The 15,979-nt window shown below is 33.0% G+C and overlaps 2 protein-coding genes across 2 annotated transcripts; both read left to right on the top strand.

Annotated features, from left to right (window-relative positions):
* The first annotated feature begins 7,630 nt into the window (after positions 1 to 7,630).
* Positions 7,631 to 10,091, top strand: LOC112716448 (uncharacterized). The gene is made up of 4 exons (XM_025768358.3): positions 7,631 to 7,863; positions 8,341 to 8,628; positions 9,124 to 9,345; positions 9,655 to 10,091. The coding sequence occupies exons 2-4, from the start codon at positions 8,377 to 8,379 to the stop codon at positions 9,898 to 9,900; spliced, it is 720 nt and encodes a 239-aa protein (XP_025624143.1). The 5' UTR covers positions 7,631 to 7,863; positions 8,341 to 8,376; the 3' UTR covers positions 9,901 to 10,091.
* A 1,816-nt stretch (positions 10,092 to 11,907) lies between these two features.
* On the top strand, positions 11,908 to 15,067 carry LOC112716447 (uncharacterized). Its single transcript, XM_025768357.3, has 7 exons — positions 11,908 to 12,185; positions 12,295 to 12,389; positions 12,895 to 13,018; positions 13,140 to 13,258; positions 13,865 to 14,045; positions 14,167 to 14,310; positions 14,636 to 15,067. Exons 1-7 carry the CDS (start codon positions 11,958 to 11,960, stop codon positions 14,924 to 14,926), a joined length of 1,182 nt encoding a protein of 393 aa, XP_025624142.1. The 5' UTR covers positions 11,908 to 11,957; the 3' UTR covers positions 14,927 to 15,067.
* The last annotated feature ends 912 nt before the right edge of the window (positions 15,068 to 15,979 follow it).

Below are 15,979 nucleotides of genomic sequence, written 5' to 3'. Positions count from 1 at the left end.
AAAAATTGAGAACAACAAAATAAATTCAGAAAATACACCCAAACGAATAAATAACTCTCACTCAATTGAACACAGAAAATACACCCAAATGAATAAGCATAATACACCCAATGTAAGAAAAACAATACATCCTAAGAAATGCAAAAAATACACCCAAGATTCGTTGAAGCAACCTTTACCACAATATCAGGGGGAGACAGTATACTTCTTCTCGAAACCTTTGAATATTTTGTTGGTTTACGATGAAGCACATGGCAGAGACAATCTAGAAAAATATGCCAAAATCAATTTTAAATCAATCAAGATTGTAGTTACATTTGGTGATAAAAAAATTAATGTTGTTGTGATATTACCTCAGCTTCTATATGCGCTTTAGGCGCAAGTGATGCAAGGTGGAATTTTGACAGAGTGTATATATCTTGGGTTTGGAGTCTGCAGACGTCATCAAACTCATCACTTCACCCATTTGAGTAGGATTTCACTCGTATAGCCCATTGGTAGCATTTCTGTTTCATGTTAGTAGTATTTAAATCGGCCTGACAGGAGTTTCAAACTTCTCAAAACTCTCTACCCCACTCTCCTTTAGAATCTGCGGACTTTTCATTTCTTTTGTCACCCCACCACTTGCAATTTTATGTACCAGATCCTCTAATTGTTCTAGTAGTTTTGGGGTTTCGGGAGTTTTTGCCACGTGTTCATCTTGCGTTGACGCCCCCTCCTGCATAGTTGTTTCTTCTTGGCTAGAATCAGTGAAGCCAAGGCTGAACGATGACAACGAATATTTTTAAGAATGTACGATGCTGTCCGTGCCATCATCATCAATGCAGCAGCGTCTTCTGGGGCTGGATTACTACGTGATCATATATAACATATTATAACAATAAGAATATACGGATGATAACCAAAAGATTGATTTTACTCTAATGAACTTACATTTTAGATGGAGTTGGGGGAAGTATGGGTGTACTTTCTTCAAGTTGTTGGGGAGTTCAGAAGTGCTGTAGTGACTCTCAATTTTAAAAATATAAATATAAATAGTTATAATTTATTTTATAAAATTATTTTTATTATCAGTAATTGAACTAATAATTTTAATTTAATCAAATTCATATTATTATTATTATTATTATTATTATTATTATTATTATTAACATTGTATATAATTACAGTAAGTATTAAATTGCATTATAAATTTATATATATTATATTCATTGCATTACTACTATTATTACTATTATTACGTTTATTATTATTATTATTATTACATGATCATCATTACTATTTCTAGTATGATCGTTACTATTATTAATTATGAAGTATGGAAATCAAATTTATCATTGAGTTAGATATATATTATCATTATCATTATATATATATATATATATATATATATATATATATATATATATAATAAAAAAGAAAGCCAAAGGCGGCTTAACAGTTTACTAATTAATCATGCATGTATATGTATAAGATTAGCATATGCGGGAGAGGAAAAAAAAAGAGAGAAAAAAAAAACGGGGGAGAGAATAACGTAACAAATCGTAAATTCCACTAAATTTTCGGTTTCGATTTCTTGAAATCCGTAACTCCAATTAAAAATTTAATCTGGTAAGAGTATTCGTAATCTTCTCCTCTACACGTTAGCACCATTTTTTATTAGTGGAAGTTGACAGTGACGTAACTCCTCTTTTCTTTGGGTTTGGCTAACGGGAATTTTAGGAGGCATAGACGATTCTGGACATTTTCTTCTTCGATAGCTCAGTCAGAAAGCTTCTCCGGAGCTTTGAATATTTTGATTCCGTATGAAGGTATGGTTTTGGTTTCTCGTAGTTAATATTTAATGTCATGTGAAAACTTAGGCTAAAAGACCTTAAGATAGGAATGAACTGAATGTATAATTGATGGATTGTGTATATGGTATAAAATGTGAGGTTTAGTTGTGTTAATAATTTGCTGTTGAAGTTAGTCGGTTTGGAAAAAGACTTAATATTGGTATTTGTTTGATTTTTGAAATAATTTGTTACTGGAAATGATTTGAAGAACTGAGAGGTGTTTGATTTGATAGTTGGGACCCTTGAAGGGTGGCAGAAATTCGAGTTTTAGAGGATATACTACCAAAGTTTCTATAAGAATTGGATTTTTCATTTGAGGTGTTATTTTAAAAGAAAGAGATTATTATATAGCTTGTGTATTTGAGATTAGTTGTTGACCCTCTGTCGCAAGATGTGATCGGGCACTTTAACTCCCTGGATTCCCCCATGGCATGCATATATATATATATATATATATATTGAATATTATATTTGAGTTTGGAGTTCGTCTCCATGGAATACTATATTATTGAGCTTGGAGTTTAACTCCATGGAATACTATATTATTGAGCTTGGAGTATGACTTCATGGAATATTATATTTGAGCTTGGAGTTTAACTCAATGGAATATTATTGAGCTTGGGGATGCGCGCACAGAGGGACTGTTCAATGGTTAACTACCAGAACTTGTCGGGTTGGCTGTATAACCGACAGATGAGACTCATCAGCCATAGGACAGGCATACATCATATGCATTTGTTTGTTTGCTTGAGTGTGCATTGTTTTGGTTTGCTTAATTATTTAATTCTGCTTATCCGCTACTTGTTCTACTTGTTGTAAATGCTTCTCTACCCTGTGCTTTTCTTGCATGAACTATATGTGTATGTTTTCTGAGAAATCCTTCTTGGCGAAAGTGTAAGGAGAGAGGATTGTTCCACCAATGATTCGGAGGATTAGAGGAGACAGAACGTGAATTATTAGGTTAAAGTTAGATTCAGAATTAGAATACCTTAGACAACTTACCTAATTTCTGGTTTAGTTGAATTCTTAAGCTGAAATCTAAGTGTCGAAGTTCTAGGAATGCCTCTGGCTTTCTCGAGACCTTTTATATTAACTATGCGGGCACCTTTACCATACTGAGAACCTCCGGTTCTCATCCCATACTATGTTGTTGTTTTTCAGATGCAAGTCGAGAGACACCCCGTTGAGCGTCTGGATATCCTCCTTTCAAGCGAAGAACTACCTTTTAGACTGTCATATCTTTATTTTGGGCTATGTATACATGTTTATAGAATCTCCACATGTACATTTTTTGTTTTGTCCCTCCTAGAGGTCGACTTGGAGATACAGGGGTTTATTTTGTGGTTTGAGTTTTATTTTGGGTTGTATATATATATATATATATATATATATATAATCATATACTCTGGCCGGCCTTAGCTTCGCAGGTCGCGTCTGGAGCTTGCTATCTAAGTTTTGGAACTCTGATATGTATATATATGTTTTCAGCTTCTTTTTGATTTTTTTCCTGTCCGTTTTACAAATGTCCATGCGAGTGTGACACAATTTTCTGTTTATCGTTTTTGATTAGCTTATTCTTCAAGGCTCGTAGATATGATTTCATTCAACTATATCTATGTACATATCCTTTTCTTTTAGAGGTTGTAATACCTTGCCACCTCTGCTTTACGACTTAAGCGTAAGGCTCTGTGTGGTAGGGTGTTACATGTGCTGCACGGCACATAAAATTAATCATGATGTAAAAAAAGTATTCAGGGGCAATATACACCCAAACTGTAACACAATAAACACCCAAACTGTAACCCAATATACACCAAACTCTAAACAAATATACACCCAATACTATTTCTTATGTTTTTGTAGTTCCTTCAATTTGTAGCAGATGGGTTGGTTCATATTCTGTCTCAGGTATTTCTTCAAATTCTGGCACAGTGGTTGTTTGGGACACTGGTAGACAAACTTGAATCGGAACTCTAAACAAGAAAAATGAAAGGTTTGAAAACAAAAAGGTTATAAGGTTGAAATATTCTTGAAAAACTCACATTGCAAGCCCTTCGGACGGTGTCTCTTTCCTCACAACCATCATATTCGAATTAGTCGGCTCACTGTCTGACTCTTCAACCAGAATCAACCTAAAATACACCCAAATAAAGTCAAAAATACACCCGAACAATTCAAAAGAAAGACAGTCTTTGTTTTTTGAGAACTTACATACTTGCAGTTTTTGCTTTTTTTCCTGCCTTTTTTTCTCGAATAAAACAATAAAGGGCTTTTTTTCTAAAAAAATATATACAGAATTAGAAGTAGAAGGTAATAAAAGAACAAAAGTAACGGTTATTTGAAAGAGAAATTACATGCTCTCTACCGATTTGTTTTTGCTACTTTGTTCTGTGTGTCCTTGAGAGGAAGGATCACACTTCCCAAGTTTACGTCCGGTATTCTAAACAGAATTCATGTTATTCAGACAAAATATCATATAGTTAAATCATGATAACAAGATTTTTATCAAATAAAGCTTCTTACGTTTCAGAGGAGACATAGTGACCTTCCGTCGATCGCAGGTCAGCTTCCTTCTCTCTGCGAAACAAGAAACAATTATTAGCAAATAAAACACACTAAAATCTGAAATATACACCCGAACAAGACATACCCCTGTGCAGCAGAATTTTTATTGTTTTTCCTTAACAATTCATCTAGATCTTCACTTCCTATTTCAGATCTATCAGTACATTCATAAAAGAACATGTTAACAAATATAATAATGATGATAGACAGTAATATAGCTTACAAAGTACTGTACCCATGATAGGATTGATCTTCTTCAGGAGATGAATGCTGAACAACAACCTTTTTCTTTTTGGATTGTGTTCTGGGTGGAAAAAACAAGTATGAATCAGAAATAAAAAATTAATTTTATCACAAAATATTATCAAAAGAAGAGCTTACTTTTTTGGTGTTCTTTGTGTCTTTTTTTTTTTGCTTCTTCACCGGTGATGATTCTTCGCTTCTATAAGTTATTAAGAGACACTTCTGTTAATACATGAAATCTTGATAATAAAGCCAAAAGAGAGGAGTAATAATTTCAGAACATTACTCATCAGTTGATTCAGATTCTACATTAGAATCTTCTTGACTATTCTTTCTTTTTTTTTGAGTCGATTCTAGAAGGCAAACAATCATTATTTAAAACATAGTAAAGATATAAAATACACCCATATGAATGCACAAGATACACCCAAATGAATGCACAAGATACGCCCATCACAATAAACAAAATACACCTATTTTAATAAACAACATACACCCAACTTGATAAACAAAATACACCCAAATAGTTCAACAAAATACACCCAACTTGATAAAGAAAATACACCCAAGTATGGTACTTACTTTTTTCCTTTTTTACTGGGTTGTTTTCTTGGTGAATCCTCTGAGTCTTCTTGAGTCTCAGACTCAGAGGTAGAACTGTCACTATCAGTTGTTTCTGTCTCCGAAGACGATGTTGAACTTGCCTTCCTTTTTTTGTTTTTTTATTTCTTTTTATTTCTTTTTTTCTCTTTTTTTTTATTTTCTTTCTTGTTTCAGCCATCTTTACAATCTCCTGAAATATTAGAAATTTTAGTTAGTAGCATTCAGGTAAATAAAATACACCCAACATATTATGTTCACTTACCATATTTTCCTCTATTTCCGCCCTTATTCTTTCGACTAACTGCTCCTTACTCCAGTTTGCAATCCAGGGTTTTGGAGGTCTTTCTGCCATCTTTTTGTCCTTATTTTTAGAAAGATGAAAGTAAATTATCATCAGGGCAAAGAGGCAGCCATCAATTGCCTTTTTCTTTTTCTCCTTGTAATTGGTTATGCCCTTGATGATAAAACTCAAAACATGTCCTCCCCAGTTTCGCTCTGTTATGGTGTCCATCTCAAAAATTGGGGCCAGGTGCACAGGTGAGATTTTGTTTATTGTCGTTGGTAAAAGGAATGCCATCTGTATATAGAGGATGAAAATCCTCTTGAACATTAGGCGACCCTGTTCGTTACCAACGCCAATATCCATCATCTCATCTGTAAGATTTTTGAGGGTCTTACCCTAGAATCTTCTAAAAATTTCTTTATCATCCTCAGAATAAGAAACTTTCTGAGGAAATAGATCCCTTACAAAAAGAAAAACAACATAGTATAAAAATCAGTTCAAATACACCCAAGCATAAACTTAAATACACCCAAGAATCAGTTAATATACACCTATAATTTTTAGTGAGTTACCTGATGCGTTGATGCCAAGCGCATCACCTATTGTTTTTGGACTTATTTTGAAAGAACCGTATCCGGTTTCCAGTCTGTGCTCTCCTAATTTGAAGTTGTTAGCCAACTCCCTTAATACTTGGTGATGCACCCTTAGTGGCGGGATGTGCATCAAGCCACCAAATCCCAAATCCCTCACAATCGTTTTCTTCTCCTCACTCATGTTTCTGAATTTCTCACTTAATAAATGTGTTGCACACTTAAGGTCTTTGGTTTGCTGTAAACAAAAACAAAATTATAGTCAGATATATTTCTATTATATACAACTGATTTCATCTAAGACATATATTTGTTTTTACATTTTTTTCAACTTAGTTTCTCGCTGCCATTTTTTCTGATATGAAAAATACACCCATAGATATCAGTAAGATACACCCATAGATATAAGTCAGATACAACCATAGATATCAGTAGGATACACCCATAGATATGATTCAGATACACCCATATATATCAGTAATATACACCCATAGTTATGATTCAGATACACCCAACAATTTATGCTATATACACCTAACGAATTACTCCATATACACACACTAAATTATGCCATATACACCCAAGTACAAGCAATATTACAAGGACAAGCAATATTTAGAATAGTTGCAACAGTTGATTATATTACACTATATCAGTTCAGAAATTTACATCCAACAAATTATACCATATACACCCAACAAATTACGCAATATATTCCTAAAAATCAGTTACGAGAAGAACTAGAACAAGAAGAACAGTAAAATCTAGAATAACTAAGAAGAACAGTAAAACCTAGAACCAAGAAGAACAGTAAAACGTAGAACAAGAAGAATATTAAAAAAGTAAAATGAGAGATAGAACAAGAACAACAGTAAAACCTAGAAGAACGTAGAAGAACAGTAAAACCTAGTTCTTCGATTTCGAAATGTGAAAAATCTACAAGATGACTAAAATAGTAACGTACCTTAAGTAATATTTCTTTGTTTTTTTTGAAAATTGTTGATGGAGAGTTCTATCTTTTGTTGATGGTTTCTGCTAATCTTCACGACGAATTCTATCTCTTCAGTGTGGAATGTTGCTCGAAGGTTGACGGTTTGTGTTTTCTTCGAAGGTGAAGTGGAAGAGTGCACCATAACGAGCGTTTTTTTGCGACGCGTAACGGTTGAGTGACGGCATTACATTGACAGTCTATTCAATGGGAATGAGTGCGCGTGTAGTGTTATTAGGCTGGGCCAACTTGTAACGCTTGTAGAGAATTCTTGCTTGTATATGTAGCAGACCCCATAAAATTAATAGTAAAAATCACACTTTATTCTTTCAATTGTAAAAAAAATTGAGAAGATCTATTTTTCAAATGACATAATCTTCCTATACTCATCCAAGAGGTTGCGAATTTGAGTCTTTATCTTTAGTAAAAACAAAAAAAAAATTTATTTTGATAAAGATGACTGCGCGAGTTTTTATATTAGATTTATTATTAGACCATTAATTCTCACTAGTATATATAAAATGAAAGCAACGACATATTTCACGCTCGTTATTCAGAGCCGTAAGGGAAAATCGGAAGCAAAGGAAAAGAGGCGAAGAGAGGAAGAAAACAAAATTTGCTAAAAACACTTTTCCCCCTATCCTCTTTCTAGTACCTACCGCCCCTCTCGCTCGCAAACCCCTCCACCGCCTCTTTCTCTCTCTCTCTCTCTCTCTCTCTCGTCGCCGCCGCCTCCTCCACCCCTGCCTCGCCCAGGTCGGTGCCCTACTGCTGCGTTTTAGGGTTCATAAGAAGTTTCTAGAGAATATAACAGTTTTTGAGAATTGTGCCTTCTACCTGTTTGATAATAGTCCTAGTGATGTCTGGCTATGTTCTTAGCTGATGCTCTTTTTCCTTTAATCTATACTTCCTATTTTCATCTTTTCATGATTTTAGTAATGAAGCTGAAAGTGAAAACAATGGAATTTGATAATTTTCGTTGATTAATCACAGTTCTTAAATATAATTAAAAACTAGTAGGTATTGATATGTCAGACTTTTATAAGGGTGTTTGAGAAATCCCTTTTTCCCTCCTTAGTTTTATTATTTTATTTACAAAATTGTGAAGCTATGAAAGACTTAGAGTATGCTTTTGCGGTTCGCAGATTTGTTTACAGAGTTCTAATCACTTTTTTTAAGTCGCAAATTCATCCAGAATGATCTGACTTAAGAGTATACTCTTGCGGTTCGCAGGAGTTAATGCTTGAATTTTAGGTGCCTTTTGATTCAATGATGATGAATGCAACAATTCAAGTTACCGTGGTGAATCCTCAGGTTTATTTCAGTAATGCTTCTGTGGGTCGCCGGCTTCCTTTGACACCAGGTGCATTGCAAATGAATTGGGATCCTCTTTCCATGGGGACTTCCTTGAGCCCACTAGTAAAACCTCTGTCTAACATGCGATGTGCACCCATATTAAAATCTCGGAAACCACTCCATGTTTGTTTAGCCGGTGGACAAGGCATGATGGAAAATAATCAGGTAATGCACATTCATTTGAGTTATATATATTTGGCATTTATCGCTTTAGCATTATAGATGCTTAATTTTACTTTAGATGATCTTAGAAAAATTAAAATTTATTTTCTTTAGCCATTGGTTGGTTCTTTGCCTAATCCATACTGAATCAACTTGGAATAGTTCTTAGTTACAGCATGAATAATGTGCAAGTGGCATTGGAACCGGGTAGGTGAATGAGTATAGTGTAGTGTAGTTTAGCTAAGGAAAAAAAAATCCCATGATACGTTTTCAACGGTGAAATTAGTAATCTGGGCCAAATCAGATCAATGGACAAGATGATTAGAAGTAGCACTTTAAATAACTCTCAAGCAGTCAAGCCATTTCCTATTATAATTTTTTACCAAAAACATGTTGTGGGGTATGTAATAGATGATACAGGGTAAGCTTAGATGCTCTAGCTTCTTCACTTAGTATTATATATCTAGGTTGATATTTTGGTTGATTTGATGTAACTAGGATGGCTCGTGGACATCTTTTGACAAAACTATGGAACAATTTAAGGGACAGTCCCTTGAGGATTTATTCCGACAGCAAATTCAACAGGGGGGAGGTGGGGCCAAGCCACCACATGGAGGTGGTGGTGGTGGTGGCGGCTCAGGTGGATCAGATGATGGACGCTTTGGGTTGTCAGATGAGACTCTCCAAGTTGTTCTAGCAACAATCGGCTTTCTGTTTGTGGTACTCTCTCTGTCTCTTAAGCGCGTGTGTTGCATGAATTGAGCAATTATTATAGTTCTCATTCTTTATTTAGTGTGATTGAAGGAAAAGCTATAAGGGATGTAGGCATGTAGCTAATAATTGCTGTAATATTGTTCTTGTGTATACTTAATGAAAGATAACTCCCACTCGGAGCTGTGTTGAAAATTTAGAATGATCAACTGTTACTAAGAGCTACTACCTGCTTGCTGAAGTTTGATTTGCAAGTTTTATATATTGTATATGCTGATATGCCATATCTCATTGGGTAGCATATTATATCTTTTACAGTATATTTGTGTCATCGATGGCATGGAACTTGCAAAGCTAGCTAGGGACGGCATCAACTATATGATAACTGGAAAGCAAAGTCTTCGATTAAAGCGTGCGGCATACAAATGGACACGTCTTTACAGGATGTTGACAGAAAAGAAGGAAGCTGACAAGCGTCAGTCTGAGAACGCCTCAACTTCAAGCAACACTGATTACTACAGAGATGCCATTAGGAAGTACATGGAATCAAATTCAGATGAATGATTGTTGACTCTGTATATTCCTGTTCTCCCTTGTTTAATTAGTGGAGCTACGCTTGCAGTTAGATCAATTCATATGAGCTAGGATGGTTTTCTTCTTTAAGGCATAGGGAGCATATTCAACATTCATACGATGTGTCAACATTTGAGAATTACAAACTTTCCAAATAAATTCAGAAGCAATTTTGGGTGGAAGTGGAACATTATGTTGGTGAACTTGATTAATGGACCCATCATAGAAAGTCTTGTCTGATTCCATTTAATTCAAGAGTTCACTTAAGATGCATCGTTAGTGTTAACTTTGTTTGCACTGTGGCCAAATGATAGCATGCAACCAGGATAAAATAGGGTAGTTTGTTTTTGAATTATAGGATGTGCAAATTCATATCTGCTGAGGTGCAAATATAATGATCAGTTTAGATTTTAGATTTTGCTTCCTATATAAATAATTTTGGTTTTCATAAATCATTATTATTTTCCCTTTTTGTGTTTGTATGCGCCAGAGTGTGCGTGCACGATTTTAGTATCATTCCCTTGTATGATTGAAGGAGGCTTTGCAAGTCTGCCATTTCAGGTTAAAAGGAACTCAGAAATTGACCTGTATGATAATGATCAGAGAGAAAAAATGTGAGCATTCTTACACGAGAGTTCTGCATATTTCAAAGATAAAAATAAAAAGTCTAGGTATAAGTAGTTCTTTCCTTACATAAAATTCGTCACAATCGGGGTATTTATCAATTAAGCAGGAAAGCCCTAAACTAATTCTACAAATATTGGATTCAACCATATTACATGTGTATAAATAATTAGGAATCTTTTTTATAATGATAAAAAACTTTTAATTTCCAAAACAAATTAAAAAGACATTAATTCTGAGATCCACTTTTTCATTTGAGTTCTCTTATCTGTTAGGCAAACTTTATGAGAATCCAAAACAAACAAAAAAGTGGATTTTGCGAAATAATATATTTTTAATTTATTTTGGGAATTAATATTTCTTTTATAAGAAAAAAAATCCTAAGTAATTAGTTACTAAATCATTCATTCGTATACAATATATATTAAAAATAAGTTAAAATATATATATCATATAAATACATAATATCTGAAAATATATTATTTTAAAATTTAGTTCATCTAAATAATTTATTCTTACCAAAAAATTATTGTGGTAATATTTAAAAACTTTATTTTATTCTAGAAGCAACAATAAATATGTACAGAAAACATATTTAAAATTATTTTTTAAAAATATTAAAAATAATTTTCAATACTTTTTTGAAAGTGTTTGAGGAAAAAATTTAATTTTTATATTCTGTGAATATAAGAGCAGTTTACAACTATAACCAAACAGCAGTTTACAACTATAACCAAGCATACGTAGTTGTGTAAAAAAAATTAATTAAATAATAATAAAAATTTTAAATTTTTTATTTATTAAAAATTATACACTAAATTTCGAAAATCACGCTGTCCATTATTTTTTTATAAACTGCTATATCCACCGGCAATTTATACATAATACATAATAAAAAAGAGTTACAAATATATTGTTACTTTAAAATATTGCAATGGAACAAATTCTAAACCAATTCGATTTATTCATCTAGTCACCAAAAAAAAAAAATCGATTTATTCATCTAACTTATTCTAATTCTTTTAACAGCGATTAACTTTCTCCATTACCCTAGTTTTTTAAGTGGGACAAAATATATTTTAGATCTTAATGATTAAAACCAAAATACTCAGGACAAAAAACTAAAACAAAATACTAAGTAAATAAATAAAAAAATTTAATTTTAATGTATTAATTATATAAAATAATTTACATAATTATATAATTATATTCATTATTTAAATGATTATTCATGCGACCAATATAAAAAATAATTATTTTTATTGATATACATCATTAAATATACGCGTAAAATTATTTTAAATTAATAAATTCACCGTCAAAAATAAATTTATAATAAATAAACAGTAAAAAAAAGTAAGATAAGATATGGAATATTTAAGAAAGTTCAAATTGCCACCTCACTGTTTTGCTATCAAATTCCAATGGCTTCCATTCAGTGCTCAGTTTCAGTTGCTTCAGTTCCCAAACTCTCCAACCTCAGCACCACCATTAGACCCTTTTCGGTTAACCTCATTCCACCAAACCCTAAACCAAAGTGTGTCTTTAGATGCAGAGCCTCCTCTCCAACGCTCGGAGATGCTGCAATGAGCGTCGACAATCTCCGGCGCTTTATTGACCTTAACATCGGAAATTGGAACGGCTCTTTCTATGTAACATTCTTCTTCATTATCAATCTTTTTTAACTTCCAACCAACCAGTTATGCTAAATTACTCTGTTTCTGTACATTTAATAATCTTTTACTTGATTCATTTCCGTAGCAATTTGATTCTTGTGGGAATTTGTTGCAACAACTGACTACCAAGCTTGCTGCCAGCTCTTACGGGGAGGATGAGCTTATGAGCCTCATTCAAACGTATGCAACCTTTTCTTTTGATTAAACCTTTTTTTTTTTTGTTTCTTTTGTTAAATTCCAAGGGAAATTACAACAAAACTAAGATGAATTTTGCTACTTTATTTGTATAAGGTTTATGATGATTTTCCTGGTGTTTGGGCTATATAACACTCGACACTCTTGTATTTATAAAATGTAACATTAACTATTAATGGATAGTTTAGATACAATACTCTATGAGTACTCTCTTATATACTGTTGTGTAATTTATTGCTGTTTTGTTATTTTTGATACAGCATGATGCTTCATAAGGAAAAATATTGTTAAGCTATGGTTAAATTAGTGAATATGAGAAATACTTCTTTATCAACGAGTTACTTAGGTGGAAGGTTAAGTTAGGTGACGTAATAACAAGGTATTCTGGAGTTTGAACATGGAATTAGTAAAATCTCTATGATCTTAATTTACTGTATTCTTCAATTTTTGAATAAAAACTTAAATAATTTGGTTATGTTTGTCCTTGCAGACTATATATTAAACAGCCATCATCCAGTACTTCAATTTGTGAAGACGACAATGATGATGAGACAGAATGGGGAGAATACAAAATCAAGGAAACCAATATGTTTACTGTTGATAAATATCAACAAGTGAGATTTTCTTCTAAAGCTGGAAATTCATAGCATAAACAACTTCTTTTCTGTTTTTGTTCTTTTGTTGTGAATGTGATCCCAATGCTTCTTTAAAATCTCCATTAAAATTAGTTTGCAGATAGGCTTCTTCCCATCAGAAAAAGCATATGCACTGCGGTATCAAACGGCTGGCATGCTGGAGGCCGTACTAAGGCAAGGAGTGCTTGGAGAAGATGACACCGGTGAAGAATCACCAAAGTAAGGGCTTCTTTCGGCTTTCTACATAACTTTATTCAGGGTACTATTGACATATCTATACATTAGTTGAAAGAAATCAAGGCTGCAGTAGGTAATTATAGTGATGGGACTTGCATTACATGTTAGTATATAGAATAGTGATTACTCAGAGACAGCTTTATAACATTTTGATAACATGCATTGATATCATCAGCTTATGCAAGATTTCGATTGATATGTAATGCAAAATGCAGTACAAATTTTTGTGGTTATTTAAGGAGCTTACGCTATGCTTTTACAAAATTAATTGAGGAATATCCATAGGCAAAGCAGATCCGAAACCAATTGTTTAACATCTGCTTTTAGATCTCTGTGTGTTAACTGATCTTGATGATAGTTTTTTCCACTTGATGAAGTTTTCCTGTTTATCTTACCCATTTAATCTAAAACATCCTAATATGCAAATAATTAGACTGCGAATGCTCTGCTGTTGTATATTTGTACTGATAACCATAAAAGAGTTTATTGTTTAGTGGTTGGACGCGTCTTTTCCAATATGCTCATGGACACATACATGCACATTAGTTTTGCTACCTTCATTAGACTTTTTTTACAAATATGGTGCAGAAATCTCAAGATTCCCTCGCGCCGACCTTCGGTTGTATGTGAGAATTGCCTGTATTCTCTAGAGAGAGATATGCGAGCAAGAGCGTTTCACATTTTGGAGCCAAAAGGCACTATAGACATGCTTATTGTCTTCCTAGAGGAAAGAAGTGATGGTTCTCCTCCTTTACTTGACTGCACTAAGGTGAAGTTAGTGGATTATGTGCAGCTTTTTGTTCTTTTTTGGTGTTATTTTTGCTGACATTGAGTATTTATTTACAAATAATATAGTTACTTATTTGTTTTTCCATTTTCATTCATTGCAGGATGGGAAGGATAAGTTTGTACCCTTTCTTGGTAAATGGAAAGGTCATTCTGTCACAAAACGAAGTGGTGTATATGGATCTACAATTGCTGAAGCCGATACAGTTGTGTTACATGAAATAGCCGACAATGGCCAACTTATTCAGGTATTTTGCATTTTGTTAACATGCTCCGTGCTATGATCTTGCTTTAAAAAGAAACATTATGATGACATCATAGTCCATTTGGAGATTGACTTTATATTGCTTTCTTCCATTTAGTGTCTCTTTGTTAATGAGATTTAATTGACATTTTCTTCTCTTTTCTCTACCACCTCAACCTTTTGGATCTATTGAGTAGTGTCTCCATGTCCCTTCTTTTTGACAGCACATAAATTGGCTTAAAAATTGTTTGGGACAGGGACAACTATAATTTGTTGTAAGAATAGTTTCCCTAATACTTGTTTTTGTTCTTGTTACCTGGGTATATCAGGATGTTACTTCAACATCTGAAGCGAAAGATGTTACCACCAATGTGCATTGGACCGGAACAATATCGGATAATTTGGTTACATTTGATGGTGGTTACCAAATGATATTGTTGCCAGGTGGCATGTACATGGGGTGCCCTTGTAACGTGGCGAAAAGTGTGGCGGAGTCAAAGTCTTTCCATTTAGAGTTCTGTTGGTTGGAGACACCTAACAAGAGGCAAAGATTGGTTCGCACTTATGATGTTCAAGGCTTGGCTGTCTCATCTACTTATTTTTCTGAGACTAAATTGTGAATGATTAATCTGCTTCACTTCTCTGTGCTTTTTATAGTTGATGATCATGAAGAGAAACCTATGTAATGTAATGCTAAAATTTGTTACCGTTGTATCTTTGATTCTTTGTGATAGGCTGATTAATGATTTAATTCAGATTTATTACTATGGGGAAGGAAATAATAGGGTAATTAACCTAAAAAAATGAAATGGAATTCAATATTATCTAAATGTCCTAAATCAAATAAGGTTATGTGCATGCCCTCATTTTATGTAAATCGAAGTTATTAAACTCGATTGAATTATTATTCCATGTTAACCTAATTGAGTATATTCATGTAAACTTCTAATAAATTGAGTTTAATAGCTTCAATTTATATAAAATAAAAATATGTACGAAATTTTATTTGATTTAGGACATTCAAGTAATACTAGATTCTATTTCATTTCTTTAGGTGAATTATCTGAAATAATAAAAGATTAATTTTGATATAAACAAGTTCTGTACTATGCATTTGGAATTTGAAAGTCTACTCTTTGTCCATGAAATTCTGAAAACTGAATTTTGTGTTAAAAATTTTGGATAAATATCTTTTAAATCAGAGAAGAATTGTAAAATAATAAAATAAAAAGTTAATCAACATTAAATTTGTAATTTCTGACGTGTGAATTCTATAATTTTGATTTATCAATTCTCTCAGTCTACGAGTTTGATAAAAAAGTTTTATAGTGTGTTAAATGAGGTCAATATTTTGTGAACGCTAAAACAGGTTTATGAATGCCTTCTTTACATCACAAACTCCTTTCCCTTCAATTGGTCAACATTCTAGTTTTACTTATGCTATTATCGTAGTTCTTTTGCTTAATTTTTCTTTTAGATTTAGGAACTTGGTGGTAGTTTTTCTAATTTGTTGGATAATTCTACTTTTTATTATGCCAAGGGCTCAAGTGATTTCTTTCTCAATTGATGAATATTATCTTTAATTAGAATCAAAATACAAATATTGATCAGGTAAAATAAGAACTGCAGCGGCCCTCTTTAAGAATTTGTTTGGAATACTACGAACTAGAATT

This window comes from Arachis hypogaea, chromosome 10 (genome assembly GCF_003086295.3).
Source record: "Arachis hypogaea cultivar Tifrunner chromosome 10, arahy.Tifrunner.gnm2.J5K5, whole genome shotgun sequence".
Classification (NCBI taxonomy): domain Eukaryota; kingdom Viridiplantae; phylum Streptophyta; class Magnoliopsida; order Fabales; family Fabaceae; genus Arachis; species Arachis hypogaea.
Note: the sequence above shows the minus strand (reverse complement) of the source record. Positions and strands in the feature narration are given on the sequence as shown.